The following is a 16192-nucleotide window of genomic DNA, read 5'->3' on the forward strand; positions in this document are numbered from 1 at the left end:
TAGGTCTCCTGTTCTGTCAGGCAGCCCTGTTCTTTCTTAATCACCAGGGAAAGCAGGGCCTCGCCTGTTGGGGGATATGGAAACAGAAAGGGCTGCATATAAACGCACAATATAGATGTCAAAACTTTGCAGTTTAAAAATATTTCTACATTATTTCCCATTATACTTACAAATTAAGTTATTACCATTTTAAAATTTGAATTTAATATTTAAAAAGCATTAGTGAGAAAATAGTTTTATGCATAAGAGTCATCGTACAAATTGAACTTGTTCTGAGTTCTGTGTAGTCTTCAGAATATCAGATGGAGATCACATAGAAAACAAGGAATCACAGTTCTGAGTCTCAGTTTATGGTGATAGGAAAATCGCTTTAAGGATAGGGTTGCACAGCTGATCAATGTGCTTTCTGCCAATAACTTGCACACTTATAAAAAGTTGAATTGGCAAAAATAATGAAAAAGAGCAGCTCTTGAAGCTGCTTATGTACAACCAAACACCTCATGGGATCTGTTTTCTTGGGTTGGAGGTTTAGGGTCATAGTTTCATGGGACATCCCAAGTAATTGGCCTGATACCATGTTTAGTGCTTCTGTTCTGTCTCCTAGTTCATTGCCTAGTGCCTGAGTCTTAAAAGCTTATAAGCAGATGTCTGAGATATAACAATTGATCTCTATTCTCCTGGAGCAACAGAGGAAGGAGAGTCAGGAGTAGGAGGAAGAAATGGAATGTGGCCTAATTGCCTCCATAAACAAAGCCTCCTTTGTCAGGAGACCAGAAGAGCTGGATGTATTATTACTTGTTTTGATCAAAGATTCTGTGGAAGAATCCTGATCCAAAGGAGGGAAAATATGGGACAGAATTTAAATTCTCATAGAATGCAGACAGTTTGGAGCCATGGAGGCCAGATGAACCCTCGAAATTATTGCCACAAAATAATCTAAACTTTAAAAGTATCCCCTGAAGTCTTCTTAAAACCATAGTTTAGCTTAACTAGTAAAGATGATCTGCCTTGAGCACTGCACTCTTTTAAGATCTGTCTATCTATATAGCATCAAATTGACAACAACAGCTTGAAAGATTAGATAGGAAGCTTCGGGGGCAGTGAGTTTATGCTAAGGGAGAGGAGGAACAGAAAAGGAAAGGGAGAATGGCTGCGTAACTTGAAGAATGTAATCCATGTACAATGAAATGTACATGTAGAAACTGTTGAATTGGTATATATTCTGGTATATATATTCTCAATGACAACAACAAAAATAAAATGAATTATTTACAAAAACAACAGCAACAACAAAAGGAGCAAATTAATCTCTAAAAGAGAGTGGTCAATTGATGAAGATTCGAAAAGTATACAAGATCTTAAAAAAGAGATAGACTTGGGCACATTACCAGTGTTAGACATTTAAAAAGGCAGAAGGATTCCAGCTTTTCCCTGGCTCAATGTCAGGAAATGTGACTCTGCTGAACGTTTATTGGAACATTAATTATAAACCTGTCCAGAGCAGAGGGGAATGCCACGTTGTCTCTGCCCTTGAGGAGTTCATAGATTAGCAGGCATACCTATCAGTCAGGATTCCTTCTCTTGTAGTTCATGGAATTATCTTTAGACTCCAGTATGCTCTCCATTGCTCCCTCTGCCTTGGTATCATTCTCAGACAAACTCTTGTGGTGGCAAAATGGCTGCTTCTTGCTAAGCCTGCCACCTACTAGCTTAGAGACCCTAGGGGAAACAGGAGTCTCTCTCCCGGTTCCAGTGAAGACCCAGAGTGGATTCATTTGGGTTCACTTTGGGCGATAGACTCATTTGAACAAATCACTATGGCCAGGGAGGGCCACAAACCCATGACTTTTCCCTGGCCCTTTGAGCTACGTTGACCACACAGGGCTTTTCTATTATAACAGATGTCTCCCATGAAGGGTAAGATTTGTACAAACTGCCAGTGATATTAGGTAAGGTGAAGCCAAGTTAGCAGCCAAGAAACTGTGAGGCCAGCTTTGAAGGATGCACAGAATTTCAACAAGGGAGTAGTCGGAGCAGGGAGTTGTTGTTTGCCATTGATTTGGACCTGACTCATAGCGAGCCTTCCTTGGGTTTCCAAGGCAGTATCGTAAGTAGATTGCCTCATCTTCCTTCCGAGGAGTGGCTGGTGGGTTTGAACCGCCAGCCTTCTGGTTAGCAGTCAAGTGCCTTAGGCACTATGCTACCAGAGCTCCTGAGCATGGAGTAGGTGCAACAAATCTAAGAAAGCAGGAATAATGAAGGAAACAAAGGGAAGTAAGTGTTCAGAACATTGGCTTAATGTAAGGGAGGTCTGGGTTTGAATCACTATGTATGCTACTACTTGTCTTTGGGCCAATTTCCAAACTCCCTAGAGCCTATTTCCTCCTCTGTGAGGTGGAGGTAATTAAAATACAGGGTCATCTGAAGGTGGCAAGAGGCCATGTATGGTGGCTGACACCTGGCAAACTTTCAGTAGTTCAGCTGCTCTTATTACGTTGCAGGAGTGAGTGTAGCTATTGTTACCATCTCTCTTTGAGGGATCTGGTTACTGTATCATCGCACCTTTCTGCTCCTCATCTAGCCAGCCTGGTGACTTGCTCCCCTGTCCTCTCCCCGCAGAGGTGAGAAGTACGGCTTCATCACCTACCGATGTTCCGAGCATGCTGCCCTCTCTGTGAGAAATGGCGCTGCCCTGAGGAAGCGCAATGAGCCCTCCTTCCAGCTGAGCTATGGAGGGCTCCGGCACTTCTGCTGGCCCAGATACACTGACTACGGTAAGCACACGAGGCCATCACTACAGAAGTAGATTGCCCAGTCTTCATTCCAAGGAATGTCTGGTGGGTTTGAAACACCAGGCTTCTGGTTAGCAGTCAAATGCCTTAGGCACTACGCCAGCCTGAACATGAGGGGTAGTAAATTCCTCTCATGAAGCCCAGACTTCAAGCTCTTTCTGGACATAGCTTTCACACCCAGACCCAAAGTACTGAGTGATATGACTTTGCGGCTACTTTGCCTGGAGGGTAGGTACCGTCTTGTTTTTCTTCTGGTCTCTAGTTCATCTTCTCTTATCCCAGGGTTGGTACTAAAGAGAGAGATTCATGCTTCCCATGGACTCTTGGAAGATCCAGTCTTGTATTCCCACCAGTTAAGACAACCATGGCCACCTTATCTTTGACCAGCAGCTACCCTACCTCCTTGAGAGGGCATTTTATGGTGACCCGCCCCTCATAGCAGTAGCCTTGTCCATTAATGGACCACACTGAAACAATGCTGTCACCATGTTCTTGTATTTGTGGACAAGTTGGTGAAGAAGGACAAAGAAGTAAAATTTAGGGAGGAATTTTTTGAGCGCGTGGCAGACAGAAACTGGTGCAGCCTCCATTATACAGGGCTGGGTGTCAGGAGACCTGGGTGGGCTCCAGGTCAGGAATTGTGCCACCTGCTGGATGTCCATTTATGAGACTCAGTTTCTTTTTGTATACAATGAGGGCATTCTAGTTTTTTTGGCTTTCATTTTGTGACTTCTACAGTAGAACTAATGGGTAAGAATCCTGGGGAAGTATGATTATAGGGTGTCAGAGCTGGAAAGGAGCTCTGAGGTGCCTTAGTTCAGGCCCCCTTCACTCTTCAATTGGGGCAGCTGAGGTCCTGAGACACTGAGACCACATAGCACTCATCCCTATTCTCTGAGGCCGTGAGTATATCCCTTCCATGGGCTGACTCTGTGGCAGATATTTTGGTTTTCTGACTTTTCTCAGTTGCTCACTGCCTTCTCCTCTCAATGGCTCCTCAACACCCACCCCCCACACCTCCAGATTCCAATTCAGAAGAGGCCCTTCCCACGACAGTGAAAAACAAGTATGAAGCCATGGATTTTGACAGCTTACTGAAGGAGGCCCAGCAGAGCCTGCATTGATAACAGCCTTAACCTTCGAGGAATACCTCAATACCTCAGACAAGGCCCTTCCAATATGTTTACGTTTTCAAGGAAATTAAGTATATGAGAAGGAGAGAGAGCGAGCGTGCAAGAGAACACACGTGAGAGACTTGAAACTGCTGTCCCTTTAAAAAAAAAAATCAATGTTTACATTGAACAAAGCTGCTTCTGTCTGTGAGTTTCCATGGTGTTGACGTTCCACTGCCACATTAGTGTCCTCGCTTCCGATGGGTTGTCCTGGGTGCCCCTCTAAGTGCTGGGTCAGTCACCCATTTCCCCTACCTTCCCCTCGTAGACTTGCAGCTGTGTTCACCATAACATTTCTTGTCTGTAGTGTGTGATGATGAAATTGTTACTTGTGAATAGAATCAGGATTATAAACTCATTTTTAATTGAAGAAAAAAAAAAGTATATCCTTAAAATAATGTATTTATGGCTCAGATGTCTGTGCCTGGGATTATTGTATTGCTTCCTTGATTTCTTAACTATGCACTGTCATGAGGTGTTTGCCACTGAGCTGCTCTGCTCCCCTTGTCAGACTGCCCTAGAGATGTAGGCTGGTCCCCAGGGCAAACGCAGCCCTTAGGAGCAGTGGAGAGAGCTTTCCCAGCCTTTCCCACTAAACCCATGCCAAGCCCTGCCCTGTCTGTCGGTGAGCAAGTTCAGGTCAAATTACAATCAGACTTGCCATCTTGTGCCCAGCTCACATTTACAGAGTGCGATCTTACCCATTGGCAATACAGACCCTCCTGTACCTTCTAAGGAAGGCAGGGTGAGCTGTGTTATTCTGGTTTTCCAGGTGAGGAAGACAGTGCACCAAGAGGTGAAGTGACTTACCCAAGGTCCCACAGCCAGGGAGAAGGTGGAACACTGACCCAGGCCAAGTCTCTTGACTCCTGGTGCTGTGCTTCTGCCATACTGGGGTAAAGATGCAAAGTTTCAGGGACAAATAGAGGTGAGTTTAGCTAAATTGGGCAACAGACTAAAAGCCTAAGGGCTCATTTTGGGGATTTAAGTCAACCCTAACCTCAAGAGAGTTCAAACTCTGGTGCGTGTCCTGGGCTTACCATCAGCTTTAATCCTGAGTCATCTTGTGCCCATCAACACTCCATCAAAACCTCCATGACACCCTGGCAGTGGTACAGTCTGGGAGCACCTGTCCTCTTTTGGTCAGTCAACCCACTCATCCATTATATTGCCCTTTCCTCATTTGTAAAACTGTTTAGGGGAAGATGGGCAGACAAGGGAAGCCAGCATGTGAGAGTTGGGGGTGAAAAAATAATCTCTAAGTTCCCTTCTTACTTAAGAGAGCCTTCTAATAGGGCTTTGCTTTAAACTTTGCGTTTGTGAGTTACACATGTCAAAGCCATGTCCAGGTTGGATGTTTTACAGGTGCCTTGGGGGATGTTCATGAAGGAGAGCACGGCCAGGCAGGGTATGACGAGCACATTGTTCCTACTTCAGACAGAGCAGCTCCTCCTCCATCTCTCTCATACATCATTCCTTGGGCTGTGTTTGTATTAAAACAGAAAAGGAAAAAGAAAAAGGTCCTGCTGCTTGAGAAAAGTTTGTAAGTGACTCGTTACTCGTTAAACTGAACAAGCTAATTTAATCTGTTGCTAATGCCAGACCTAATCCTTTAGGAAATATTTTTTGTTTGTTTGTTTAAGATTATCAAATACCTCAGTGGGTGAGCTAGTCTGATGATCTTGTCCAGGATGGCGAACCTACTTCAAGTCCACATAAAGAGCTTTAGAAGGATAGGGAATTTGAATCTTGTTTGTTAAATCACTTGACCTCTTGGGGCCTCAGTATCCTTTTCTGTGAAATGAATTGAGGGGGAAATTAGGCAGCTTGATTTCTAAGGTCCCTGCCTATCAGCTTTGGGAGTCTTAGCTTCTTCTACTAAGACACTATCTGGTTCAAGATGTCAAATACAATGGCACATGTGCCAGTACTTCCACATCTTGGCCAATGGCAGACATAACTAAATGATTACAGCACTCATGTTCTTTGAGTCTGGGCACATTAGAATCCTTAACACAGTGCTCTGGGAGGCCATTACTAATAGATCAGAGTTTAACCTGTTCAACATTCTGTTCTAATTTTTGAAAGGTTTCTACCACACAGAACCATATTCTGGCTGGGTTTCAGCAGTCCATAAGTCTAATTCATCCTTGTCTTCCATGTCCTGATCTATGAAAATTCCCCTAAGGCTATTCCTTGCACAGGAGTCCCAATACCACTCACATAAACCCCTCACAGAGGGGGGATGAAGGGGAAGAGAAGCAGCAGACATGGACATGGGGTGGGCAGGGCTTGTGAGGATGGTCCAAAAGGGGACCACAATACAGACATAAATATTCTTTTATACCTATTTATTGCCTCTTACACCTATTCACACAGTAGGAACACAATAAATGGTTATGAAATGGTATGGAAAAACCATAAATCCTTCTACTGCCTCCTGTAGGTACTGATTTGCAGCAAAGAGTAAATTGAGATGTAACTCCATGGAAGCTATCAGCAAAAGGCACTAAATTCAGAGTCCAGAGAGCTGCATTAAATCCCAATTCCACCAAAAACTTAACTTTGTGACCTTTGATAAGTCCCTTCCCCTCTCTGAACCCTGAGTGTGCTAGAAGGAGTTGGACTAGGTGATCACTAAGCGCCTCCTGTTTGCTTCTTCCTTGATTGCACTAGGCTAGGGGTTCTACATGGGCTGCTACTTTAAAGTAAAGAAATGATGATCGTTGATAAAGGCCAAGTCTCTCCTTCCCCTTCTGAGTCAGCTGAAGCTTCACTTTAACTTCAGATTAACACAGAGCACTCTAAGTTACTTAGACATTGACCCTTAAGCAAAGCAGAAGATCTAAGTGTGGCATTGGGACATGATGGGCGGCTGCAGCTGCTGATGGGAGAAGATGCCACTAAGGGCATTACATAGTTTCTGCTCACCATCCCATACGTAAAAGGTTGCAAGTTCTCAAATTGACCAACCCTGCAGACAGCCTCAATTCGGAAGACTCATTCGGTGCTGTGTATTATTTAGCAAGGAGACTCCAAGGTCTCCCAAGGAAAACCAGTCAACCTTGGACTTGTTCCCACCAAATTAAGGAGCAACCCAGAGGGAGCAGCTGCCTTTGGCAACCATCTCATTGTAGCTCTGTCCTAGTATTTGCTCTCAATGATGTTTACATGTGATTGCCATAAAAGCTTACTGTAGACCTTGTTGATAGCCGCCCACGCTGGGCAGGTCGTACTGTCCATCTCTGTGCCGTGCTGGTGTTTTCCAAAAATGTCTAATCCAACCGCCAAGTGGAATTCTTCCATCTCCTTCCTCAGTCAATACAAGGCTGAATCAGAATCCTCATTCTTGGGGGCTCTGGTTACCGAAGGAAAATGCATCAAAGAGGTAAAGAATATGAATGGATGGAGTGTAGCTAAGGCCCCCATGCCCCTTACCCCATCACGCCATACCCCCCAGCCAGAAATCCCGCTTCTTGCAAGTCTGAATCACCTTGAAATCTCTCAGCATTATACGTCATAGGGCTCAGGAGAAATGCAGGGCTTCAGGATAGGGAATGCTCTGAGCTGCAAAGACTCAGGACTCAAGTCCTGACATGGGAAAAGACGCAATAAGAAGTCTTGGATTGCCTAAAGCCTGTACTTTTTGATTTTTGAGAGTGATTTCTCCTGGACTTATGCAATGTGCATGCGGAGAAAGCTGTGCAGGTGGTGGGTGAAAAGGGCAGGGAAGGGCATCAGCAGCCAGGGTCCATGGCCCAACCCAGGCCTCAAAGTCGGTTGAAATCCCAGCTGAGCTTGCAGCCTCAGAGGCGGGTCATCCCAGTTGTGAAACAGAATCAGCCCTAGAGGATTTGTTGATTCACTGAGGTCAAAGTTGCAGTGTTTTATTTCTTCACACCTGAGATTTAGTAGCTGCACTCACTTTGGAGAAACCTATTCCCCAGCATCACATATGACCAAAGAAAGAAATTGGGTGGATGTACAGTAGCAAATAAAGTGAACCTGCATGATGCAGATGGTTAATGCACTCGCCTGCTAACCTCAAGGTTGAGGTTCAAGTCCACCCTGATGTGGCTAAGAAGAAAGGCCTGACAATCTACTTCGGAAAAATCAGCCATTGCAAACCCGATGGAGCACAGTTCTACTCTGGCACACACGGGGTCGCCGTGAGTTGGGGGTCGACTCAAGGTCAACTGGTTTTTAATGGTTTCCTTGGTCACAGAAGAGGCACCCCTTGACCCCTTCCCACCTGGGCAGAGGGAATGGATTAGTATTTAAGTGCAATATATTAAAGCTGGTTCCCATGTCCCCAAGGCATTTGCACACAAATGGGCTCCAGGGCAGTTTGCTGATTCCGGAGGTACAGGGTAAATGTAGGGAGAGTGTGGGAGCAGGAGACACTCTCACACAGAAATGCCCTCAGCCCAACAGACAATGAGTCAGGGACTTGCTGCAGGACACCCAGGAAGTAGACAGTGGTAGACTTTGCATTGAACCAATAAAAGCACTTTGAGAAATACACACCACCTCAGCCTGGCTCCGAGTCTCTACACACCACCTCAGCCTGGCTCCGAGTCTCTACACTGGCAAATACAGGTCTCCTTTGGCTGTGTGAGGTTCAATCCCAGAGACTGGGAGAGGAGGCCCGGCAAGGGAGTAGTGTGAGGGAGGGGGACGCACAGATGCGTTCCAAGATGGCTGCCGCAGGAAAGCTGATCCCAGAGCCAGCCTCCTGCTGGCCTCTTTGTTGAGGGCTTTAGAAGCAGGGTTTAGATCTTGGTACGTACTTTTATTTTAAAAAATAAAAAGAGCCCAGCCAAATAGATTGGGTTCATAGAGCAAGTCATTTAACTATAAGCCATCTCAGAGTGAGAAACCCCAATGCAAAGGGACTTATTTCTTATTTGCTGTGTGACCTTGGACCTCTGCTTGCTCATCTAGCAAATTAGAATGCTGGTGAAGATGGGAGCTAAAGTCCCTTCCACCCCTGATAGGCTCAGATTCCCATCCTGGAGCACCAGGAAGCCATCACTGGCCCATTAAACCAATTTCATATTACGAATGTGCCCAGCTCATGTTCAGGGTGAGAGTTCTCTGCAAGGTAACTAACAGCAACAAATTCCAATGCACACGGGTCTGGCCAAGTTACCTTATATGAGGAAGCTGTCTCCCCAGGACAGATCTAAGCCATAGTTTTTAGTGGGGATAGTGAGCCATTAAACCCCAGTTTGGCTAGGTGGCAATGTCGAATCTTGCATTAGCCTTGTCATCATTCCCTACAGAACAGCTTTTAATCGGAATGTTGTGACCACTTGGCTGTATCTCTCTTGCTCTCAGACAAGACTAGCAATACACTTGTTTTTTTTGAAACAGCTTAACTTGGAAACTTTTCACACATTTCTTTCAAATGATTGTAAAGCATATGGGGTAACAGGAGGCCTCGATCACACTGCATATGTTTAGGGGAGCTTTTGTCTTTTGTTTCTTTAATGGTATAGCAGCAGTGATGGAGGCTTTGGGATTTGGGGAAACTTCAGTTTTTCCATTTCATCTGAACGCCTTGTACATCCACAAGTGGCACATAATCCAACTGCCCAAATTTGGGACTTGGAAGATACGGTATTTATTAAGTGTTCAGGCCTTGGTCTGTGCAACAATCCTCTAAAAGGTGTTTATATAGCTAGCACCCTCTGTGTGCTGTACTTGTTGCCAAAGGATCCTCCGAGGACGCCTAGAAGAGCCTCCTGTTTTTGCTTTTCCAGCCTTGCTCATTGGTTACTTGGGAAGGGGATTGGTCAGTTCCCACCTCAGCACTTTGCCTTATCAACATCTAGTCGCCATCTAGTGGCCAAAGATTGTATCTACCAGCTACCCAGATGGAAGGCAAATGAATCCTTTCTGCCATCTTGCTATCCAACACTATCTTTGGGAATGAAGGGTAATGGCATAAGTGGAGCTGTCTGTGTTTTCAGACCCCAGTGTAACACTAGGGTTAGAAGACTCCAGAAGCAACCACTTAGACTCTCACGCAGATTGAGAAATGCACTAGCTATCCTGTGGGTGGAGGAGACATAGTGGACCCTCGTGTCCAGGTACCTAGGAGGGGTTTACTCTAACTGCAATACTGGCAGCCCAGCTGCTGCCCTTGTTAAGTGAACCTCTGCTAGGTGGCCTGCACTATACCCTCGGACAAGCCAAAAGGTTGGGTGTGAGAATTCTGGGGGGGCCTGGCTATGGCCTTTGACGTGGTCCACCGAATAGCCAAACAGGTTTTGTTTGTTTGTTTGTTTTCGTCTCTTGTATTTAAAAATCTTGTCCTATGTTTTTGTGTTAGGAATAAAAAGTCATAAATTATTCCCAACTTTGTTTCTTGAGGGATGTTGTGATTCCGATGGAAACAAGTTGGAAATCTCAAGGGGAGCGTGGTCAGGGTTGTAAGTGGAACAGGGAAGAGGACCACTTGAATTTCCAGATGGTTTCTGGGGAAGATGACCTTCCAGAAGTCCAGCTCAGTGCAATCTTCTTTGGAAATTCACACTCACCCACCCTCCCAACATCCTTGTGCCACTATGTTAGCATTGGCTTTGAGCATCTGCTTCTCCCAGGGGCAGCTGCTACTGTTGAAATCTAAACAAGATCCCTCTCCCCAACCCCAGGTTTCTAGAGAGATGGTGTCTGTAGCTAGCCTTAATAGACTGAGCAAGGTGGTCCCTATGGTCCCTTTCAGCATTTCCAAAACTTGGGCTCAAATCTTTTTATCTTAGTGTGACCATGCAGCCTAGAGAATTCTGAGCAATAGGGAGCCAGGGCTTTCCTTGGCTCTGTGACAGGGTCAAACCAGGGAATGGCTCAACTTGTGAGGTTTTGGCACCCCCAGGGGTATTACTGTAGGGGGCATTATTTATTAGGAAGCTCTACAAGGTAACTACAGCCTGGGGTGCGTGAATGTAAGGTTGTGTTTGTGTGGGCGTGTGCGTGTGTATGTGCACGTGTGTCCGTGTTTGTGTGTATGTGTGGAATTACATTGATGCATTTCTTGAGAAAGGTGCAAGAATTTCACCTACACAGAGGGACACATCTGTTTTGTTATTTATAATAGAAAGCTAAATTTTAATTTTTTAAAGGACACTGCTAATGATTGAGAATCGAGTTTTTAGTTTTGCTATTTTTTTTAATTGGTAGAGGATTTTTATATATTTTTTCCATTTTGTTGGGTTGTGTCCTTATTTATATAAATACTTTATCTGTAAGAGGCAAGGAAGAACCCTTCTTTGCTTTTAATTATTGTGGTTGTCATCCTCCCTATTTTATTTCTGGTGTGATTTATCTGTCTACCTTCTAAATGAGAAAATGTTTTCCTGTATTTGTACATTGTCAGATTCTATAGTTTCATAGATAATTTAACCAAATTGCTCTATGTATTATTATTCCGTGAGTATAAAGTTCTATTTTAACGTCTGTAAATACTTCAGAACTGGCTTCTTTTCTCAAACTCCCACTGGGGAGTTATTGTTTACATCACAAAAACTGTAGAATCTCTATGCTCATGTACTGTAAATAGTGAAGTGATCTGCTTATAAATAAACTTAACAAATACACTATGGAGATTAAAAAGGAAATACCACCCACAGCCCTGCCCACATGTGTCTTTCTTTATTGTTCCGGTGTGTTCTTTATGGAGTAAGTCTGGCCCCTAAATACGGAAGAGATTCCAGTCAACGTGACTTCCTCAGAAAAGCCCCCATCATGGTTTGCCCCCACCCCACCAATACACTCTGTTCACTTTTGACACACTTTGTTCACTTCTGCAGGTTCATAATAGCCATGTGGGAGTCCCAGGGTAGTACAGATGGTTACTGCACTCATCTGGAGCTCTGGTGCATAGTGCCTAAGGCATTTGACTGCTAACCAGAAGGCTGGCAGCTCAAACCCACCAGCTACTCCTCAGAAGGAAGGTTGGGTAATCTACTTCCGTAGTGACACTGCCTCGGAAACCCAAGGAGGGGTCGCTATGAGTCAGATCCGACTCAACGGCAGTGAGCTTTTTAGTTTTTTGAGCTAACTGAAATGTTGGCAGTGTGAGCCTACCCAGAGGGACCTCAGAAGAAAGTTCTGCCAATCTACTTCTAAAAAATCAGCCATTAAAAACCTTATGAAGCACAGATCTACCCTGACACACATGGGGGGGTCACCATGAATCCAAGTCAACTCAACAGCAACAGGGGAGAAAAAAAAAAAAATCACCATGCAAACTTACATAACAAATGTTCCATTAACAAATTTTTACTATGACTTTGTAAAGTGATACCACTGTTTGTATTGGACCCTCCCCCTTTGTTTTGGTATATCAGCATTTTCATACAAACACGCTAAGTAAATGTGCTAGAAGAGACATCTTGAAATTGTCATTTCAAACAAAAACATTCACTGATTTACATTGATAAGCCTTTCTAGTCAGCATGTATCAGAGCATAACTGAACTGTGTACCACATATGAATGAACTGCATACATTTTCCTTTGCTCCTCCAGAGAGAGAGGAAGAAGTAGTATCTGCTAAGACTCAGTTTTGTACACCTGTCATTTCCTCATGTTTCAAAGCACTCGTGTTTAGCCATTATTTTGCCCTGAAGCTATTTTGTGTGTGTGTGTGTGTGTGTGTGCTTTAACTTTTATTTTTGAGTGCAGTTTAAGTGCAAAGATACCCATGAGCCCCAAAGGGACTGAAACCTTGGTAAAGAAGATTATACACAAACAAGAACAGGACAATAAACATTGCATTTCATGTTTTGTATAAACGTTTCAAATAGTCTGTTACTTACATAGACACATAGACTCATTTTCATTGTTCAGATGATCTATTTTTCCAATCTATGAAAAGTGCTTGGATTTCTTAGGCCAGAGGGGAATGTGTCTCAGTTTTTCCCATTATAATGAATGGGGATTTTTTCACTTAGTGACAGTCTTCTCTGGCATGAATTAGGGTCACTCATGAGGCTATCTGTGTGACTGATTCCTCAGTATCTGTCACCCCTTTACTAGATGGTAAGTTCTAGAAGAACAAGACTGCCTCTTCTTTGGGTGTAGGAAGGAACAGAGGCAGCCAACAGGGTCTCAGCTACATGTGGGTGACGTAAGGAAAGACCTTCCCCTGCTTCTCTCATTCTGGTGTGGGATGACTAAGACCAAATGAGTTAGCTTGTTGGACATGCCCAACCCCCCATTAATCAGCAGTTCCTGGATGGGTGAGTGAGTGACCCCATGGTCACAAAGAGAGTCCATTAAATCAAGTGGCCAATTGACTGCCCCAAAACCAGACTTGGAGACTCAGTTCTGCCATTTCTGTATTGTATGAGCTGAGACAAACCATTACTTTGGTCCTTGGTTTCCCTGACTATGAAGCCAGGTGATTTACTTAGTTGAACTCAAAGGTCCCTTTATGTTCATAAAAAGCTAGTTCTCAGAAGCTGGGAGTCTGCCGTCAGGCTGCTTGGCTTTGAGTGCTTGGCTGAGTGCCCTCGGGTAGGTTCCTTAATCTCACTGACTCTCATTCCCAACCGTCTTAGTCTGGGTTCTCTAGGAGGACCAAAGCCAGTGAAATGTATATAAATATATGAGAGAAATTTACTTTGAGGAAATGGCTCACAAAATCTTAAGGGCTGACAAGTCCCAAATCAGCAAGTCAGGTGGCATGCTGAAGGCCTCTCCTGGCTCTTGTAATTGTAGGAACTGATGAACACAAAACCTGCAGGTCAGGAAGGGCTGGAAGCTCTGCTGGCTGACAGACAGGGTTGCAGGGGTTGGCAAATTCAGAACCAGCAGGTCAGACACTTGTACAGGCTTATGTCCCAAGAACCAGAAATCAGGCAATGAGAGAGTGCAGGGCAGGGAAAGAATGAGCTTTGCCAGAACATCCATTTATATACTGGAGGCAAGACACCCCCCCCAAAAGAAACTCCCCTTTCAACTGATTGACTGCTCATATCAGATAACAGAATTGAAAGTGATTACATAGTGTCTGACAAACCACTGAGAATCGGCTGAGCCAAGCTGCCCCTTACATTAACCGTTATACCATCATTTGATAAATAGGGCTAGCAACAGTTTCTGCCCTATGGGATCGTTATATTATGCAGATGATATCAGGCCATGCACAGTACCTAGCACATTGTAAGCACTTAGCACCACATGTGATGTGTTTCAAAAAAAACAAACTCACTTCCATGGAGTTGATTCCAACTCACCACAATCCCCCTTGGGTTTCCAAGGCTATAAATCTTTATGGAAGCAAATTGCCGCACCTTTCTTCTGTGAAGTAGCTGGTGGGTTCGAACCATCAGCCTTTTGGTTGGCAGCCAACTGCCTTAACTGCTACAGCACCAGAGCTCCTTCTTGATGCATAGATAAATGATAAATAGGATGTGCTTAGAAACATGTTTCTGCTTAAAAGATTGGTGCTCTTAGAATGTCAATTTCAGGAGGTCTGAATATCTAGCTTGGTAGTTAAAAGAAAAGGTCCCAGAGCCAGCTCCCTATTGTCATCTTGTCCTGGAATGTGGGCAGAGATTGGACATCAAGAGCCCAGATTGATCTGCTGTCAAAGTTGTAGGGATGTGTGCCCTATACACTGTGTTCTCTGTGACCTTGGGCATCTGCTTCTGAGGGGCAGCCAGAAAGCTGTGCCACAACTTGGTTCAACCCTGTCATCTTCACTGGCCCCTGGTTTCCTCATTTCTATAAGAGAAGTGAGAGTAGATCAGTGGTTTACAAACAGTTTGGAGAAACCTTGTGGTTCTCTCTTATTAAAACAACTGCTTTAATATATTGGCTTCTGTGTAACATTCTATTCAGCAGGAAGAGAAGTTCTGTCTGGAGCTAATGTCCATTTATGGAAGAACACAGGACAGAGGAACCTGTTACATGTCACCATAAAGAAGCAAATATGTAAGTCCAGAGTATAGGACATTCTGTAGTACAATTAAACCTGTTTCTGCAACAAGCCACAAGCAAAGAAATGAAAGAAAGGAGGACTGTGTAGATGAAAGAAGACTTTATTTATTTATTTTAACTTTTTATTGTGATTTGGGTGACATTTTACAAAGCAGATTTGACTTAAGGGACGTAAGTAAACTTGATGTGTGAAATCAGTCAGTTTGGAATGGATTCAAGCAAACCAACTATTAAAGACTGTTTGGTGACAATGTAAAATTTGATAATGGACTGGTGTCACTTGTTGCAGACACTGCAATGAACCGGTCTATGGTATGTGTATTAAGGAGTGCCCTTGGGACCAACATCTGTGGAAGGGAAGGGAAAGGAAATGAAAGGAAGGAAGTAGGAGTGGGCAGAGGGAGTAGTCAAGCTGCAATGCAAGCCCAGCAACCGCCTTGGTGGAGCCTATGGGGAGTTATGGAGCTGGGATGGCCTTTCAGCATTGTCACTTGTTGAGTCAAGAAGGCTAAGACTTTACACCTGCCATGGGCTAGCTAGTGGGTGTGGGCCACCCTGGGAAAGGGCATGATCTTGGGCAAAGAAAGCAACTCCCTGCAATAGAGGCAATCCCTAAAGGGGCTTGTCTGAGGTTCATCTGCCTACAGTGTTCACAGTCACAGGGCTCACAGGTCCTTCAATGAAGGGGATTCGGGCAGTTCATCACAGCATCCACTACAAACAAGGGTTTTGTTACATTTGGTGTACAATGACAGCGTGGTTATGTGAGAAAACGCCCGTATTTCTTTAAAGATGTATAATGGAGGGGTGAAATGACATAACATCTGGAATTGGTTTTTAAACACTTCAGCTATGAAAAAAAATCAAAGGGAAAAGAGACAGATGAAGCAAATGTAGCAAATCTTGGCATGTCAAAGCTGGGTGATAGGTATGTGGAGATTCTTTGTACAATTTTATACTTTTTAGAATAATTGAACATTTTTATAATAAAACATCAAATGGAAGTATAAGAACAAAAGTGATTCTACACAAGCAGGTGCATCTAGCATTAATTAAATATTTAACTGAAGTCTATGAATATTTGTTTAGCTCAATATAAGCTCTCAAGGCTAAAACAATGTTTGAAAACAACTAGATGTGATATATGCTAAATTCTCTTTCTGCTTTCAAATCCTACGACTCTTTTACTTCTCAAGAAGGTGTGTGGTTTTCCACTGGCTTGGGTAATGTCTTCCTAGGGGGGTGGTTCCATTCTGGTCCACAGATTTGCTTTGATG

At 44.0% G+C, this 16192-nt stretch overlaps 1 protein-coding gene across 1 annotated transcript in view; it reads left to right on the plus strand.

Moving 5' to 3' along the window:
- Positions 1-3916, plus strand: part of PPARGC1B (PPARG coactivator 1 beta) — a 135167-nt gene extending 131251 nt beyond the window's left edge. The window contains exons 11-12 of the mRNA XM_007943600.1: positions 2620-2774; positions 3816-3916. Of these exons, the coding sequence (XP_007941791.1) occupies positions 2620-2774; positions 3816-3916 (256 nt within the window). The remainder of the gene's footprint in view (positions 1-2619; positions 2775-3815) is intronic.
- The last annotated feature ends 12276 nt before the right edge of the window (positions 3917-16192 follow it).

This window comes from Orycteropus afer, unplaced genomic scaffold (assembly GCF_000298275.1).
Source record: "Orycteropus afer afer isolate SDZICR_OR568_19922 unplaced genomic scaffold, OryAfe1.0 scaffold00110, whole genome shotgun sequence".
NCBI lineage: Eukaryota > Metazoa > Chordata > Mammalia > Tubulidentata > Orycteropodidae > Orycteropus > Orycteropus afer.